This window comes from Alosa pseudoharengus, unplaced genomic scaffold, assembly GCF_046254945.1.
Source record: "Alosa pseudoharengus isolate Yale_2024_CS ecotype anadromous, Long Island Sound unplaced genomic scaffold, YU_APseudo_1.1 YU_APseudo_1.1_scf_1, whole genome shotgun sequence".
Classification (NCBI taxonomy): domain Eukaryota; kingdom Metazoa; phylum Chordata; class Actinopteri; order Clupeiformes; family Clupeidae; genus Alosa; species Alosa pseudoharengus.
In genome coordinates this window covers 56,410,160-56,428,391 of record NW_027468564.1, presented here as the reverse complement: position 1 = coordinate 56,428,391, position 18,232 = coordinate 56,410,160, and the positions used below count along the sequence as shown (strand labels likewise).

At 44.7% G+C, this 18,232-nt stretch overlaps 1 protein-coding gene across 1 annotated transcript in view; it reads left to right on the top strand.

Moving 5' to 3' along the window:
* usp43a (ubiquitin specific peptidase 43a) overlaps nt 1-18,232 on the top strand; it is an 84,674-nt gene that overhangs the window by 20,411 nt on the left and 46,031 nt on the right. The window contains exon 3 of the mRNA XM_076294285.1: nt 14,926-15,029. Coding sequence (XP_076150400.1) covers nt 14,926-15,029 — 104 coding nt within the window. The remainder of the gene's footprint in view (nt 1-14,925; nt 15,030-18,232) is intronic.

The following is an 18,232-nucleotide window of genomic DNA, read 5'->3' as shown; positions in this document are numbered from 1 at the left end:
AGGGATTGCATCCATACCTCACTGAGACAAGCAACATGCTCCGACGTCACCATTTAAAAGCTTCGAATGGATTTCACTCTGGCTTGAAATATTTAGCACTTTTCTAAAGAAACATTTGATTAAAACAATGAATATTTTAGGGGCAAACGTAAATAGAACACTGCAGGCATCCACACTTCAGCACTGGAGGAAGGCATGTGGAGGTGTCTCTGGAGCTTGTGAGGGAAATGGAAAGACAGAGAGACATCAATGAGGACTTTCACCTCTGTTGTATAAATTCATGAGTTGGTCCTGGTGGAAAAGATAGTAACACTTCCATCCCCAGCCTCTCTCCATGTCAAGGAGCCGACACCAGATTCTTTTTTTCAGGGTTTTTCTGAAAGTCTTTGGCTCCTATGTACTGTATGTACAGTTCATTTTGATGTCGTTTTAGCCAAAAAGCAATGAGTAGTCATATTGTTTTATTAATCACTTGACGTGCAAAGTCACTCGATGAGCAAAGTATCTGGTGCCTGAACTAAAGCGGTGACAGTTGCTTAGGATCTTGCTCCTAGTGCTGAATTGGCTAATAGATTTTGCCTGTTTATTAAATTAGCTTCAGTCAGACTTTAGACTTTGCACTTTACCCACCATTTACATTAGGGCCCTTTGGCTTTCTACAAGCGTTCGATTATTCACAGTCAAAGACATGTAACTACAGAACAAGCTGTCCCTGGTACATCAATTCCCAAGAAATTGCCCTCTGGGCCAGCATGGTGGGACGGTAGGGCAGTTTGGTGTAATACATATTTATATTTACGCAAAGCTCTAGTAAGCCCTGGATTTATGGCAACCCCCTGGATTGGAGGTAATATTATCTGTATTGCGAGGGATAATGATACCCCACCCCCACAAAAACATGCCTCACTGCAGATCCCTCATAGACGGTCCCTGGTCTGGGCCTGCGGTAATCTCTACTGGATTACCGAGCCGGGGGGGGGGCGGGGATGGGTGCTGTACGCAGAGCACAGGCACCCTGGGCTGCAGCCGTCCAAGGTTCACCTTCACAGAGTGAAGACTAACCTCCCTGAACCATGGATGTCTCGTAGTCTCATGAAACAATTTAACCTCAAAAGTGCGTAATATAGTCAGATGTGCATCTCATAGCAGCAATTTCTGACCCCCCACCCCATCCATTCATTGTGTAAACCTACAAATGGATTAAACTAGTCATCGTTACATACAGTATGTGTTCAGTATATGCTATCATAAGTTTCAGTAACAGTTACATGTGTAATAAATGACTTCAAGAAACAATCTTGAAATCCTCCAGGCCAGAGTTAATGCTCCAGGCTCAAGTCAAGAGACGTATTGAATTCAGATTGATGTCAGTGACATGAATAGCGCTCAGTTTGCAAGAAAGTCATATTTTAAAAAAAGAAAAGAAAAAACTGTTAAGGATGATTTGAGAAATGTGCCAAAACAACAGCTGTGTTCAAATGAGCGGTTTGGTTAGCATTGCAGTCAGATGCATGGAGTCTTTGGAATCTTGTTACATTGTGTCTTCCTCCAGTGATGACGGGGCTGGAGGCTCAGCAGCAGCCCATGGGATTGTGTTGCTCTGCTGCCTCCTGGGTCCTTTGTTTACACACTCCTGTAATCTGGCATCTACTGTATGTACTGCTAACTACAGGGATTGTGAGCCTGCTTGGCAAGTATAGAAGGGAGATCCTTGGCCAGTTACGACAGCCAAGACAAAGACTGACCCGGTGTTCTTTTGTTGTCAAATGAACACACACACACACACACACACACACATTCACACACACACACACACACACACACACACACACACACACACACACACACACACACACACACACACACACACACACACACACACACACACACAGACGTACACACCCTTTGTATTGTCACTTGGCCCACAAAAGGCCAACAGCTTCCTGGCTATCAAAGGCTGTCTAACTGGAATTACCACTACACAGTTTTTATCCTTTGGTTCCGTAAAGAAGAAATAACAGCCAGAGGGTCTTAAACTGATGCCGTCCTCAATTGTGAAGTGTTTGTTTTGGGTTGCAGGAGTAATGTGCTCTAAATACCAGTTCCTTCCTTTCTCTACGGCCACCGGGAGTGTGTTACCGTGGCAAGCAGTCTCCACCCCAGCTTGAATGTGAGCATCAGAGGAACATGAAACCAGCTCCTTTGATTCGATTTTCTTCCTCCCTCTGTTTCTCTCTCCCTGCTCCACTCTTACTACAGACCAGGCAGACTATGCGCAGAGACTGCACGTTTATTTCACAAATTAATATTCGCTTCCAAATAAACGCGGGCGGGCCAGTCAAATGGAATGCATCAGTCCTCTCCTCCATCTCCCGGCTGGCAAGTCAGATCAGTGGCAGTGACTCGGTGCCAGCAGCACTTGTCTGTGGTGGGCCATTTCCTTTCCTCTCCTCGCATCGCTCCAGCCACCATTGCCATAGAAACAGGGGGCACTGAGTTTTTATGCCCTCTGCAGTGGTAGCGAAGGTCTATGCATGCACCTCTCAGGCAATGGTAATAAGACCAGCATGGGATAGCAGTGTGAGGCAAGGGCTTTCACAAGGCTAGCAGAGATCTAGCTGACAGTCTGGACTTTCAAATGAGAAACAGAGAGAGAGAGAGAGAGAGAGTAAGAAAGAGACAGAGTGAGAATTGTAAAAGGGAACACACCACACTATCCAAACAGAGAAGAAACCCAAACAAAATGACATCACCCCAGAACGTCACAAAGCGCTCCCTGATCCCAGCTCTTTTGTGTGCAAGAGTGACGTGAGGTGAGGGGACACACACACAGCGGTGGCACGGGCTGATCCCGACGCAGGCGAGGTGGCGCTATCACCGAGACAATGACAGAGAGAGGGACTGTCGGAGAAGAATGCCCGGGAAACACCAACCACCCCCCCCCTCCCTCCCTCCCCCTGCTCCCTCCCTCCCACCCCTCCAAGCTACCCAGTCACCCCTGACCAGTGCAATACTGTAAGCCTGCACTGAATAGACTGCATTAGTAGTCGCTATCCAGCACTGAAAGGATTGGGGTGAGTCAGCCAGTTTACTGCAGGGTCCCCCCCCCCCCCACCATCCCCCTTGTTCCTGCTGACCTGCCTTTCCTTTCAGTCCCAGGCATGGCCCTGTCAGGCCTGTTGATTTTTTACCACCGGGGTAGCAAAACACAGGAGTAGACATAAAACCAGTTCATTAGCGGAGAGAACTATGCAGGCTGCCGGGGGAAAGAAATGGCGCTGCTAGCTCGCATATCACCGGTAAGCACACTCAAAAAAAAGTGGCCCGAGTCTTGAGGTCACCCTATTTGAATATCCCCTAAGCCTTTTCAGTAATGCAACACTGAAGGGCTCGTAACTCTCCCGGTGCACTCTGGATAATGCCCCAGCTCTTCTCTGAACTGAAGCGAGCTCTCTGTTCATGCTCTCCCCCTTTCTTGTCTGGGCATGTGGAAGGGGGATATGATATGATCCACATATAAAAAGGCGTCTCATCGTGATGAAAATAATGTGGTATCTGCCCAAGTGTTCCGTCTTCCTGCCAGGCTCCCTCTTTTACAAAGCCCACCTTTTGCTGAACTTGGGAATAATCCCCTGCTTTTGTTTTTTTACCACCACCAGTGCTTTATGATTTAATTAAGTTAAGTAAACAAAACAATATCAAAATTCGGCAGAGAAAAATGGCAGATTGTACTTGCCAGCATTTCATGCCTGTGAGGTATAGGCCAAGGATACCATACTTCCCTGAGTTATTGGGCAGATATCACATAAAACACTTCAAATGATTTCATCATTCTTTTGTTTATCTCTTCTCCAATCTCTTCTCCTTGGTTTCTAGTTCATACTATCATCAGGATATATTGAGTGTGATAGTAGGGAGAGGGCTGGGAAAAAAGATTTACTTTTAGATAGTTGGTGGCACAATAAATCTCATGCAGGTCAGCTCCGATTACATCACTTCCACTGTAATTACATTGCTAACCTTCCTCAGAGAGAGGTCTGCTGGCCACTCACAAGGGACCGGGCTCATTAGGCGTAGATGTGTTGGTGGAGCTGAACCCACATAGCACATCCAGAGCTTTATTTAAAAGTCCAGCAAGGTCTTTGTAAAAAGCAAAGTTACTCATAATGGAGAATCTATACTCAGGCTATCCTCTGACATAATTCACCAGCTGAGCCATGATGTATATATTGCACCCTGGGGGCATTATTTTTTATGAACTCTCAGAGCTTTTCTAAAACCTTCTTAAATATTTTAACAAATGTTACACCAAGGAGTCGCATTGACTCCTTTTCCACTTTGCATAAAACCTCAATGAAAGTGAAACATAAGGACACGCTAGTACTGAGTACTCGGGTGAGTCGCTTGGATCTGGTGAAAAGGGCACAGTGAACCATGGTAATGAGCTGCTAAATTACCAATATGCCCAGGTGCTCAAGGTGCTCCCCCAGAGGCAGCCATTTTCTGTGTGTGCCGTAATTTAGCACATTTTTATTCAAAGCCCCTCACACTAGGGTTGAGGTATACCGGTACATGTACATTTAATTAGCATTAATGCTTTACCCAGCTAACGAACCGACGCTAATGCTGAATTATTAACTAACAAACTGTCCAAGGCTCTAGCTCCCTGTGATTTTGAAACATGTCAATGAAAGTTTGTGGTTTTGCCTTTGGAAACTGCCTTCTCAAAATAAAAAACAGGCATAGTATTGATCATCATGCGCAGCTGCGGCCAGGCATATTTGAGGCTGAAGTAAACATTCAGTAAATACAGTATGAAATTGACCACAACCTCTTTGCCCATTAGCTGAGCAACTTGTCTTTAAGCAAGTCCAGAGGTATCACTGAGGTGCTAGCCATAGCAACAGACCCAGGGCAGCCTGCGAACAGCCTGTCAAAGTTTTATAGGTCAGCGTTGAGCATATGGTGGAGCAGTGGCCCTGTGTGTCGCCATGGACACTCACACAGACACACACACCATGGACACACACACACACACCATGGACACACAGACACACACACCATGGACACACAGACACACACACCATGGACACTCCCACAGACACAAACACCATGGACACACAGACACACACACCATGGACACTCACACAGACATACACACACCATGGACACACACAGACACACACACCATGGACACACAGACACACACACCATGGACACTCCCACAGACACAAACACCATGGACACACAGACACACACACACCATGGACACACAGACACACACACCATGGACACACACAGACACACACACCATGGACACTCTTACAGACACACACACACCATGGACACACAGACACACACACCATGGACACTCACACAGACACACACACACCATGGACACACACAGACACACACACCATGGACACACACAGACACACACACCATGGACACACAGTCACACACACCATGGACACACAGACACACACACCATGGACACTCCCACAGACACAAACACCATGGACACACAGACACACACACACCATGGACACACAGACACACACACCATGGACACACACAGACACACACACCATGGACACTCTTACAGACACACACACACCATGGACACACAGACACACACACCATGGACACTCACACAGACACACACACACCATGGACACACACAGACACACACACCATGGACACACACAGACACACACACCATGGACACACAGACACACACACCATGGACACACAGTCACACACACCATGGACACACAGACACACACACCATGGACACTCCCACAGACACAAACACCATGGACACACAGACACACACACCATGGACACTCACACAGACACACACACCATGGACACACAGACACACACACACCATGGACACACAGACACACACACCATGGACACACACACACACACACCATGGACACTCACACAGACACACACACCATGGACACTCACACAGACTCGGAGCTTCCAGGGCTCTGGCAGGGTGATGTTCGTTCAGCTCCCCCGCCAGTGAAGAGCTATTTCTGGATGCCCACGGCAGGGCAGGCCCATACGCTGGCACTGGACAGAGGGTCTTTAAGAGGAACATGGTGTTCCGTGTTGAGATTTACTCTGCTGAGCCAGAGCCATAAAGGACTATGATGGATTGGCAAGAGTCTCTGCCTTTTAAATGCCTTCATTTGTGGTTAAACGTCCTACTCATCTGTCTCTCTCCCTCTCTCTCTGGATATGGTGCTGTCTCTCCACATCATTGACTGCTGATTAGGGCTGGGACAACGCGTCAACGCCATACGTTGACGCAAAATATGCGCGTCGATTCATCAAGCATAACGCATGCAGTCAAAAATTTTTCATTTTACACCTTCAGTGTCCCATACGTTGACTAATCTGTGGCGAGGCGCCACAAAATCAGAACCGGCCTATTTAAATTAAAGATCAGATAAAATCCTTTCATTGAGCTGCACTTTTTACGCATGCAGCCTTTCCTTGCCCCGCCCCGCTCTCTCTCTCTCTCTCGTAACGAGCCCGCTGCCCCTCCTCTGCATGTGCATGTAACAAAATATTCACAATTGTTGAAGGATTGTTGTTGCCACATAGAAGCTTTGCATAGAACTAGGCTAAATTGCTATTAAATCCGCTTAGCATCGTAACCATGCTGCGCAAATTTGTTCAAAACTGCTGCATTAAAGTTAACTCTGCTAAGGTCTTATCACAACATAGTAGGCCTACAATGAGGAGACTAAACTAGGTTAAGTTATGCAATCAAGCAGTATCTCAAAGCTAACGTTAGAATACTGTTTGGATGTCGCTTGCTTACTTACAGCTGCTTGTCAATTTCGTTACTCATGCAGGGCTCATTTTATTGACTCTGACACTGAATGTTTGCAAAATCCCGATGTAAATGGAAAAGTGTTTTCCAAGACTCAAAAGTGCTTGTCCCAAGGAAAAGTAGTACGAACCGTTATTTGAACTAACTACGTTATGAATTGATCCACACATCAGCAGCCTTTAACTGTGTTAAGTATTACAATTGCAAGGGTTCCCTCACGAACGTCTTAAAGTGACAGGCACTCAATTAGACCTACACTACTGAACTTTATTGAATGCTACCTCTGACTAAGAATGCATAATGCATTAAGTCTTTTATTTTGGAATTTTAAGAGCAATAAACATATATTGCAATGTTAAGTAATTCATGTTTTTTCATTCCGATATGTAAATCAACATATATAAATTGCTATTAGTCAATTAATAGGGAGATAATCGAATCGAAATCGAATCGTTAGATTAATCGATGCATCGAAAAAAATAATCGCTAGATTAATCGTTTAAAAAAGAATTGTTTATCCCAGCCCTACTGCTGATGCCTCCTTTAAACAGCCTTGATTGTCAGTGCTAGGTCAGTGATAGTGATCAGTAGTGTCTGTAGTGGAACTGCTGCTTAGGACAGATAGAGTAAACACAGGATATCCGTAGAGTGCCACTTCAGACGTTCAAGTCTCATGCAGAAAAGAAACCGTCCCAATCCAACCCTGAATGCGGAGTCCACACCTAGAAACCCTTAGCCGCCTGGCCCAGCCCAGCCCCCGTGGCACTGCAGTGCATTTTCCAGAATCTGCGCAAAAGGGATGTTCTCTTTTGTTGTGGGCTGGGACCTCTGAAGCCAGGGTGTGTCCTTGAGCTGTGCCATCCTCTGAGAGGGGGATGTTCTGATACCCAATACCCAGGAGTCCCAGTGTGGGCCCTGCTATGTTCTTTTGTTGCTGATCGCACTGATATGGATCTGTTTGACCCCTCGCTGTGTCTGTGGCTGTAGCCAGGGCTGGCTTCAGAGGTGAGCAGGGGCAAATGTTTTACAGGCAGCGGCTGCCTCTGATATAACTGCTGTACTGTAGATCAGCCATTGGAGATGTGAGGACATTGAGTCACAGAGAGTCACATTGGCTCCTCAGTACCATCACAATGTGGTCACAGTACATTACATTACATTACATTACATTACATTTGGCTGACGCATTTTTAGCCAAAGCGACTAACAACATGGTAAACAGTTTAAGTTTAGAGCAATTCTCAACAATATTAGGACAATTTAAAAAACATTAGAGTACAGTAAGAATAAGTGCATCAGTGAGTGCTGTTTTTAACAGTTACGTGTCAGTTTAAGACGGCTGGTGAGTGCTAGGATCAGCAAGACTTGTTGTAAGTGTTGCTATGAGAGGAGATGTTCTCTAAAGAGCTGGGTCTTCAGGAGTTTTTTGAAAATGGAGAGGGATGTCCCTGCCCTTGTAGGAACTGGCAGTGTGTTCCACCAGCGAGGAACAACAGATGAGAAAAGTTTGGATTGGCCTGAGCGTACCGGAGGTAGAGCTAGACGTCGTTCGTCTGAGGAGCGCAGCGGTCTGGAGGTAGCGTATGTCTGTATGAAGGCATTCAAGTAGGTGGGAGCAGAACCGGAGACTACTTTGTAGGCAAGCGTTAGAGCCTTGAATTTGATGCGGGCCGCCATAGGTAGCCAATGTAGCTGGATGAGTAGCGGGGTAACATGTGCCCTCTTGGGTTGGTTGTAGACCAGGCGCGCCGCCGCGTTCTGGATCATCTGAAGTGGTTTCACTGTGCAGGCTGGGAGACCTGTCAGGAGGGCGTTGCAGTAGTCGAGTCGTGAGATGACTATTGCCTGAACCAGAAGTTGGGTGGCATCTTGATTTAAGTAAGTCCTGATTTTCCGTATATTGTAGAGTGCAAAACGGCATGACCGGGCGACTGAGGCAACATGATCTGAGAAGTTTAGTTGGTTGTCGAGAACAACTCCTAGATTTCTTGCAGTCCTGGTAGGTGAAACAGACAGAGAGTCAAATTTGATGTTGATGTCGTGGTGTATGGTAGGTTTAGCTGGGAGGACCAGCAGTTCAGTCTTTGAGAGGTTCAGCTGGAGGTGGTGTGCCTTCATCCATGTAGCTATGTCTGAGAGGCAATCCGAGATCCGTGCTGAAACCAAGGGGTCATCAGGTGGAAAGGACAGATAGAGCTGTGTGTCGTCTGCATAGCAGTGGTATGAGAAGCCATGCGAACGGATAATCTGTCCCAAGGAGGTGGTGTAGATAGCAAAGAGAAGGGGGCCCAGTACTGAGCCCTGGGGGACCCCTGTGGTGAGATGGTGAGGTGCAGATAGCTGACCAAGCCATGATACGTTAAACGAGCGTCCTGTGAGGTAGGATTCAAACCAGGAGAGAGCAGAACCGGAGATTCCCATGTTAGCGAGTATAGAGAGAAGGATGCGGTGATTAACCGTGTCAAAGGCAGCCGATAAGTCAAGCAGAATGAGTACTGATGACCGAGCGGTCGCCCTGGCTTCTTTTAAGGCTTCTGTTACAGACAGCAGAGCCGTTTCGGTAGAGTGGCCGCTTTTGAACCCAGACTGATTTGGATCCAGAAGGTTGTTCTGTGAAAGGAAGTCAGAGACCTGTTTGGAGACTGCTCGTTCAATGCCTTTGGATAAGAAAGGCAGGAGTGAGACAGGGCGGTAGTTCTCGACTTGAGCAGGGTTGAGAGAAGCTTTCTTAAGTAACGGTGTTACCCGGGCCGTTTTGAACGCTGTTGGAAATGTGCCGGAGGTTAGCGAGGCATTGATCACGTGTGTGATAGCTGGTGCGATGGTCGGGCTGATGGACTGAAGTAGGCTCGTAGGTATAGGGTCCAGCGAGCATGTGGTAGGACGGCTGCATGTCAGGAGTCTAGATACTTCATTCTCGGAGAGAGGCGTGAATGCTGAAAAAGATGATCTAGCAGTCCCTAGAGGTTGTAGGAGTCCGGTATCTGAGTCCGATGCGTTGAGTGGGCATGTAGAGAATTGACTGCTGATTGCCGCCACTTTGTTTGTAAAAAATGAGGCGAGGGAGTAAAAGGAGCAGTTGCACTGTTACACAAGCAGTCAGAGGGATCACAGTTGGTTATTATGCTTACAGTTTATATAGTTTATACCTATGTACTGCACTTGCATTTGCATTTTATCTAAGGACATTTGTAAGTGTCTAGGGTAGGGATGAATTGAATAATACAACAAATTATTGTTCTTGCTTAATTGCATCATCTGTCTGGAGGGTCTGTCTGTGGAATCTTTGAATCCGTGCCCATATTTAGATGATCTCACAGCGAGCAGGTTTGGTGTCAGTGCCTGGAGAGCGGTCGGGTGTTAGCGTCCCCGCTGCACCAGGAGACCCGAATGAGCATCTTCTGGCTCTTCTGCGTTTGGGTCTCACACAATGTGACAACTCAACAGCTTAGCAGTGCTTCTCACGTATCAGGATTCACGTTATTCCTGCTGGCCACTTCTATTTTTGGCCCCGGCATGCTGACAATGGTACAGAAGGGAAGCAAAAAAAGCAATCAAGCTGCATTCATTCTTCTCCAGGCTTTAGGGAGAAAAAGCACCAGATGAAAACAGTGCGGTGCCTCACACACTCAGTGAAGGCATCTGTTCTTTGTTCTAAGGTCCAGCTAAGTGGCTTTTGACCTACTTATGAGAAGGTGCTTTTTCAAGGCTGCCGCCAAAGCCCACTCTCATAGATCTGTTATGAATAGAGAGAGAGAAAAGTAAGTCTTCCTGAGCCAAGGCAGCTTGACTGTGCTGGCATTTCATATTACTCTCCCCACTAGCCCTTGTGCTCATAAACAAGCTCTCCATTACATGTGTGATGCTGAAGTGAACGTGGAGGACACCACTGGGTTGCTAAGCACCTTTAGCTTTCCAAATGCGAGTGTTCTCTTTGGCTCTGTACAGCCTCAGCCTCAGTTTTCTGCCAGGCTCACCTCAACCTCTGCCTGTTACCTCGGGAGTCACCTTTATCATGACTGTGAGATATATCAAAGCGTGCTGGAGATATCAGATTAGACTGGAGAGCATGTTTTACCTGTTACGGTTAATGCGATTTTCTCCCCAAAACCAAGCCTTCATCTCACATATAGGTTTTTAGTGTATGGAATCCCGCGACCTGTCTCTCATGCCATTATGAAAGATGTAGAATTCAGGGCATTTCATTATAGAGTACAAGTGTGGCGCAAGCTCTCCTTTACTGTAGGGTTGTATGAGTCAACCGCTAATGTGAATGAGACATGAATTGATAATTGTTTTAATAAATAAAACACAGCACATCAGGGTAGATTATCACATTCGCCCTGACAAATCCAAAGGTCTAATGGGACTAAAGTGAGAGCTGTGCTGTTGTGTTGCATTATGATGGAGAGGCCTGATATGAAATCCTCCTGAGCACACCGCTCACGACCACACTCCTCTTATCTAGACTTCTTCTCAGCAGAAAATCAAACCTTTATTCCACTTCTTTACCCCCAACCTCGCCCCTCGCTAATAGCTGTAGGAATCTATTAGTCCACAGCAAATGTTAGGGTGGTATTTCATTGTTCAATCTTTAATTGTTTAGGAACCGTTAGACATTTTTGAATATGGGAATTCATTAAGTAAAGGTAAGCCCTTACTTAGCTTATCTGCACCCAGAAATGGAAATGGCTTTTTTTAGTCGAAAATCCCAGTGCTGAGATATCTAGAATTGCTGTTTTGTAACTGTTGCATAAAGCTGATACATAGGCCTAACTTCAGACACAAAAACACAAGCCTGTCTGACAAAATAGCAAAACTGAAGATAAAAATGACAAACACAAATCACCACACACTCACTATCTGTCTGGCTAAACTGATAAGAATTGACATTTTGTTCAAAGCATTCAATTGTCTACCTGTCTTCGGGCTCCTCACTTTTCCCTCAAACTTTTCACAAAGTGTTCAGAGTTTTGCTCTCTGCTCTGCATCTGCCATTCAGGATGAAAACACACATCTTGTATGGCCAAGCAGTAATGGACTATTCGTTCTTGCCCTCTTAAAGCATGAAGTGCCATCTGAGAGGATGATGGAAAACCTGTATAAATAGCCTTGCGAAACTAGGTCACACAACCTGAAAAAGACTACATGGAGAACTACATGTTTGGCATTTGAACTTCTCACATCCATAAATGTTTTATAAATATTGGTTATTATGCACATCAAAAGCCTTGAGATTTACTATCAGTGGCTGGGCTGACGGGAGGCCACTGAGGTATTATGGAGGTTCAGAAGTTCTTGTTTGGTTTAGTGTGAATGTTTGTTTTGCAATACATCGTAATTTTGTCCACTCAAGTGTACAAGGTCTGCTTTAGGCTAAGTTGCTTTAAAGTATGCTTGGTAATTACACACACACACACAGACACACACACAAACACACACACATACACACACACACACACACACACACACACACACACACACACACACACACACACACACACACACACACACACACACACACACACACACACACCAAATAGAGATATGTTTTTTTAAGCTTGCTTTAATCTCTAATGACTGTCAAGCTGAGGACATACCCTTATTGTTGAATTGTTGAAAATTATACTCAGTCCAGTTACCGTATTTTCCGGACTATAAGTCGCACTTTTTTTTCATAGTTTGGCTGGTCCTGTGACTCAGGTGCAACATATATATATTTATATATATGTTTTTTTCCTCTTCATGACAAATTTTTTGACTGGTGCGATTTATACTCCGGTGCGACTTATAGTCCGGAAAATACGGTATGTTAAAGTGAGTGACTGGCAGTCAGGGGCACAGTTAAGATGGAGACAGACAGATGGACAGACAGACACAACTCTCCAGACTCCCCAGATGATGATGAATCCACATTCAATTTCAAAATCTCACTCTTGGACTCAAACGATCCACAGCAAATTAAGAGGGAAACACACTTAAGTGTTGCTGAAGGGTAGGATATCTCTCAAATGGCGGCTGAGACACACTGCTCCTCTGCTGGATTGAGCTGAAAACTGCTTTTACAGTACTTTGGTGTCTGCTGGGAAATTACAAAAAAAATGTCAGCTTGAAGAAGAGATTCCTTTGGCCTGCCGAGGCTGCTCTGTTTCCAATGGAAATCATATTCTCATATGCAGACCCTGTGTGTTTTGGGTCTGTTTCTGTTTGTGTGTCTTTAGCACATGATTGAGATGCTGCATGCCCTCAGGTCTAGCAGCTACACAGGGAGATGAAGATGAACGTGGGGAATGGTTGGTTTTTTTTTGTTGTTGTTTGTTTTTTTCAGGCCTCTAGAGTAGATATTTCAGAGCCCAAGACTGTATTATTACTCAGGAGGGTAGATAAATGCGGTGGCGGTGAGTCAGGTTGCACTCCCTCTATTGATCCCAGCCATGAAATATGGAGCGTGGAAGTAAAGCGCAGCACTGTGGCCCTTCAGCAAACTACAAAATAACACCCCATAAGGAGGAAGACATGCAGCCACTGCACATGTCCATCACATCCACTGGAGAGGATTTGGGCTTAGCAACAATGGAATCAGTTGAAACCAAGCAAACTATCCAAACAATCTAACAGTACTGCAAACTAAACCATACCAAGTGTTTGTAAGCTACGGTACATGCATGCCTTGTGGAGGAACACTTGTTTCCCTCTGTATGGTCTAATATTGTCATATAACGGGACACTATTATACCTTTTACTTACTTAGTCATTATGTAGATTTGAGATTTTTACTTAGTCATTATTTAGATTTGAGATGTTTTACTTACTTAGTCATTATGTAGGTTTGAGATATTTTACTCAGTCATTATGTAGATTTGAGAGTCATTATGTAGATTTGAGATGTTTTACTTACTTATTCATTACGTAGATTTGAGATATTTTACTTAGTCATTATGTAGATTTGAGATATTTTACTTAGTCATTATGTAGATTTGAGATATTTTACTTAGTCATTATGTAGATTTGAGAAGTTTTACTTACTTAGTCATTATGTAGATTTGAGATGTTTTACTTAGTCATTATGTAGATTTGAGAAGTTTTACTTACTTAGTCATTATGTAGATTTGAGATATTTTACTTAGTCATTATGTAGATTTGAGATATTTTACTTAGTCATTATGTAGATTTGAGATGTTTTACTTACTTAGTCATTATGTAGATTTAAGATATTTTACTTAGTCATTATGTAGAGGTCATTTTTCTTCCCTGATATGATTATGAAGTCACCTCATTCTGATGTTTACTGTAAATCAGATTTTGTAGTTTGTTGTCGATACAAAGTAAAAACAGATTGTGTGTGAAATGATGTCTCCGTGGTTTGTCTTTGCCTTATGAAATCCTCTATTTGTTCCGGGCCTTGTTTTTTAGACCTGCCTGCTCTCATGCAGCCTTTTTCAAAGGCTTTTACGGTGGTGCTCACAAAGCATAATAATGATGTGTCTTGTATAACAGCTACATTGTATAATAATTATGTTCAATATAGGTCACTATTTCTGAAGGATGTAATCTGGATATTTTCTAATTAGAGTTTATTTTGATATTTGCTCATCTAATCCTGTGAGAGTAGAGCCGCATTGTGCAGGACTACAGAGTGAGGGTTGCACCTTGTCTGGCTTATTTTTGGTCAATGATCAGTCAGGTGTGTTAATGCAGTCCTAATGCTGTCCTCATCCACCCGCAGAAGTAATAACCATGTGGGAAAATTGGGGATATGAGATAAGCAATTAGACAGAGTAGGTATTACTCGACGGCTCTATTGAAGCCCTACACCTGTCAACTCAAGAAACCATTATCTAACATTATCTATGTTTCTGTGGCCTAATGGGAAAATTGTTGTTCACTGTATCATTTCCAGCACAGGACATTGTTGTGTGGACACATGACTTATCCAAGAAGCTGAGAAAACAATGCACTTTATTTTGATTATCACATGTTGGTGCAGAAACTCTGGCAAACTATGTTATCTGCCAAAGGTTATTATTTTTTATGATATGTCATTATGTACTCTTCTATGTCTCCTTAAACAGGTTCAGGCGGGAGCAGAGACCATTCAGACCACTGGTCCAGTGAACACGCACCCGCCAGGGACACGCTCCAGCTTTGTCCAGGAGCACTTCCAGGCCCAGTACAGGTCAGTGACAAGCCCCATCACCATGGACACAAAGGCTCTGTGCTCTAATGTTGGCTCGTGGTTCAAATTAACTGTTCTGTGTCTCTTTTTAACTGTTATTAACCCAATAATGTGTGGAGGAGGCACGAGTGCAGAACGCAGATCTTGGATGGATTCTGGGTATTTAGCATCAGCATGGCTGAAAGGTGCAGTTGTCATGGAAACAGAATGTCAGCAGCTAAGCTAAGTGGCATATATTTAAATGGACCTCTTTGTGTCATGACAGCAGTGTAGGCCTACTCTTTCGATTTGAGTTATTTTGCTTCATGAGTAAGAGTTACAGTTGGATATCTTTTAGCCGAGTATGGGACACATTGCTTGGAATAATGACACAAAAAAAACTTTTCAGGCAGGTAAATGTGTTTGCTGTCCTCCTTGGTGTGTTTAGAAATGGTTGTCCCGAAAACTGGGTCGGCATATTGTGAGCGTTTCTCCCGTACGTCTCAGTTTGCACCAAGCTGTGCTCCAACAGTATTTTCTCAAAGGCAGAGAAATGTGCTGTACGGGTGAAAGAGGCTCTCTGTGCTTGTCCCTCTCAGCAGGGTCATCTCCTTAAGCATCTTCTGCCCTCCTCCCTGTTTCTCTTTGTGTGGTTGACATGAGCAGTATAGCACTTGGCCCAGGCACAAGTCTAGTCTAGCTATCAGTGGGCAGTGACTCAGTAGGCAGCTGGGAAGAGCTAATGGGACCAAAGGTGGCCAGGCACACGCAAGGCAACTGAAATGCTCTGCACACACATACATGTACACACCTAACTAGTGTCTTTAGCATCTGTCCAATGATGAGGATACACTGTGTGATTTTCCAGTTGTCCCAGGCAAAAGATGACCATCATGAACATCTTGAAACGTGACAATGTCCTTGATGGTGACTCCCTGGTTTTACATAGCACTGTGAGAGAGGTTCAGAGATGCTCCTTGCCTCGCGACTGAAGATAAGATAGAAGATAGAAATGTCAAAAATTCCTGGTGACAGTTAATTTCAGAATGACTTGTTCTGTTTCAATTTCACCATGTTGTCATCAGGGACGTTCCTGATATTTGACTTCCTGTGTCAGAACAAAACATCTAAGGCATCCCAAGTGTTCTTCTTCACACCTTTGTCAAAGTGAAAGAGAAACTTTCTTCTTAAGATTGGCTGCTGTGATAAAACATGTTTTGTAATAATCTCATCCTACTTGTTTGACTTGTTTGAGATTGTTTTACAGGGTTAGCCTTTTTACTTAAGAATCCATAACTCAAGTGCTCCATGTAGTTTTGAAGGTTGCCTAGGATAAATGTGTACAAGACAGGCTCTGTGTTGATATACGGTAGGCTATTTCTGGCTACAGGAGTCGTGTATGTCCAGTCTGACATATTAATGCTCCATCATTTAACAATGGTCTGACAGTTTATTGAGGTCTTTGTGTATGATACAGAGTTGAGTTGCTGCACCAAATGTGTTTTTGTATGAAAGGGTGCATTAGTGCAATAGACAGGTAACTAATTAGTAATTACCAGCCTGTAAAATCAATAGCAACTAGCAGGACTCTCATTATTCTCTCCTTTTCTCTCCTGTCCTCTCCTCTCCTCCCAGACAAATAACACCTCCTGATATAAAGTCAGCCCGGCATATTAGGTGGACATTTTATAATGGCTAAGACCTTAGTACTAGGCACCCTTAAAAAGGCTTTTGAAATTCTTAGAGCATATCTGCTTCAAAGAGTCATAACATTACCAATGGGGTGAAATGGAAGCCGTGTCCATCTCGTCGTCAGCCTCCCTTTTTGTCCTCATATCTTCAGCATGCCATCCTGCAACGTTATGAAAGAACTCTGGGCAGTCCCACTGCCGTTGCTGTATACTGTGAAGTTTCTTTAAGAAACTGTAATTGGCATGTGATTCATCCTGGTAGACGTAGAATTAAGTGCTATTGATGCAGTCGTAAAACACATCAAAGTTGTCTCATGCCTGGGTAGGTGGGAAGGGGCCACAGCGTGTTGTGTTTTTAATCCTGATTTTCACAAGGTGACTTTGGGTTAGGTCTGATCTCTTGGTCCCTTACGTCTGATCTTGTCCCTCGCCATTTCTTGCGAGACTCAGTCTCATCTAAATGTGTGAGACGCGCTGCGTCTCTGGAACTACCTGAGTCAGAGATGAAGCGTGTGTGCAGGTACGTCCCAGGCGCACGGGCGTGTCTGACAGCCGGCACGCTGCGCTGGGTGACCACGTGCCGTCTCCCTCAGGCAGATGTCCCCCAGACTTCTCAGAAGAATACTCCACGGGGGGGGGGGGGCGGATTGTTGACGCCACTTTCACAAGTGCGACTGCTGTCTAATTACCGCTCTTCTCACATAAGTACACGTCTGCAGAATCACAAGGACTCAGGCTGCTCTACTGTAAAGTGATTATAACTCTTGGTACTCTTTGTTTTTCTTTCTTGTAACTTCCTTCTTGTTTTCTTTCCTGAACAGCTGAGCTGTCAGAAGGAGCAACAGCTGCCCGTAATTGCTATCCTTATGCCAACACATGTACTGTAGCTGGTTCTTATACTAATAAGCTGTACACAAGCACGGCCAAGCAGTTTGTGGAGCGCAGGCTGTCCATTTGAGATTCACTGATTGCTGGAGGGCGACTCCTCTCTTCTCCTCACTCCTCTCCTCTCCTCTCCTCTCTTCTCCTCTCTTCTCCTATCCTCTCCTCTCTCCTCTCCTCTCCTCTCTTCTCCTCTCTTCTCCTCTCCTCTCCTCCTCTCTTCTCATCTTTTTTTTTCTTGAGTTGTTACAGATGAGAGTGTAGACCGTGCATACACGTCTGGCTAAATCAGGATAGACTGTCACCTTGTATATCATGCTGCTGCTTCTACATGGTTGCAGTTAGTTTCAGCTGTCGGACACTCCAAGCCACTCATATCACATCCACAGACACATTTTCTGTCCAAAAGAGGGACTCAGTGCTTGTTTCCAAACATCCTGATCTGATTATTGCTCACCCTATGAGTATTATGGGCTGGTATTTGCAGCTAATGGCCCGTGCAGAAGGCTTCAGTCTGATTAAACAAGCTCATAAAGGGGATTCGCGTCTCTTTTCTCCTCAGTTTTTCTCTCAGATTCCTTCTCTAATTATAGAGCCAGCTGTAACACGGCATCTCTCTCTTCTTTCATTCCGCTCTCTTGTCTGTTTCTG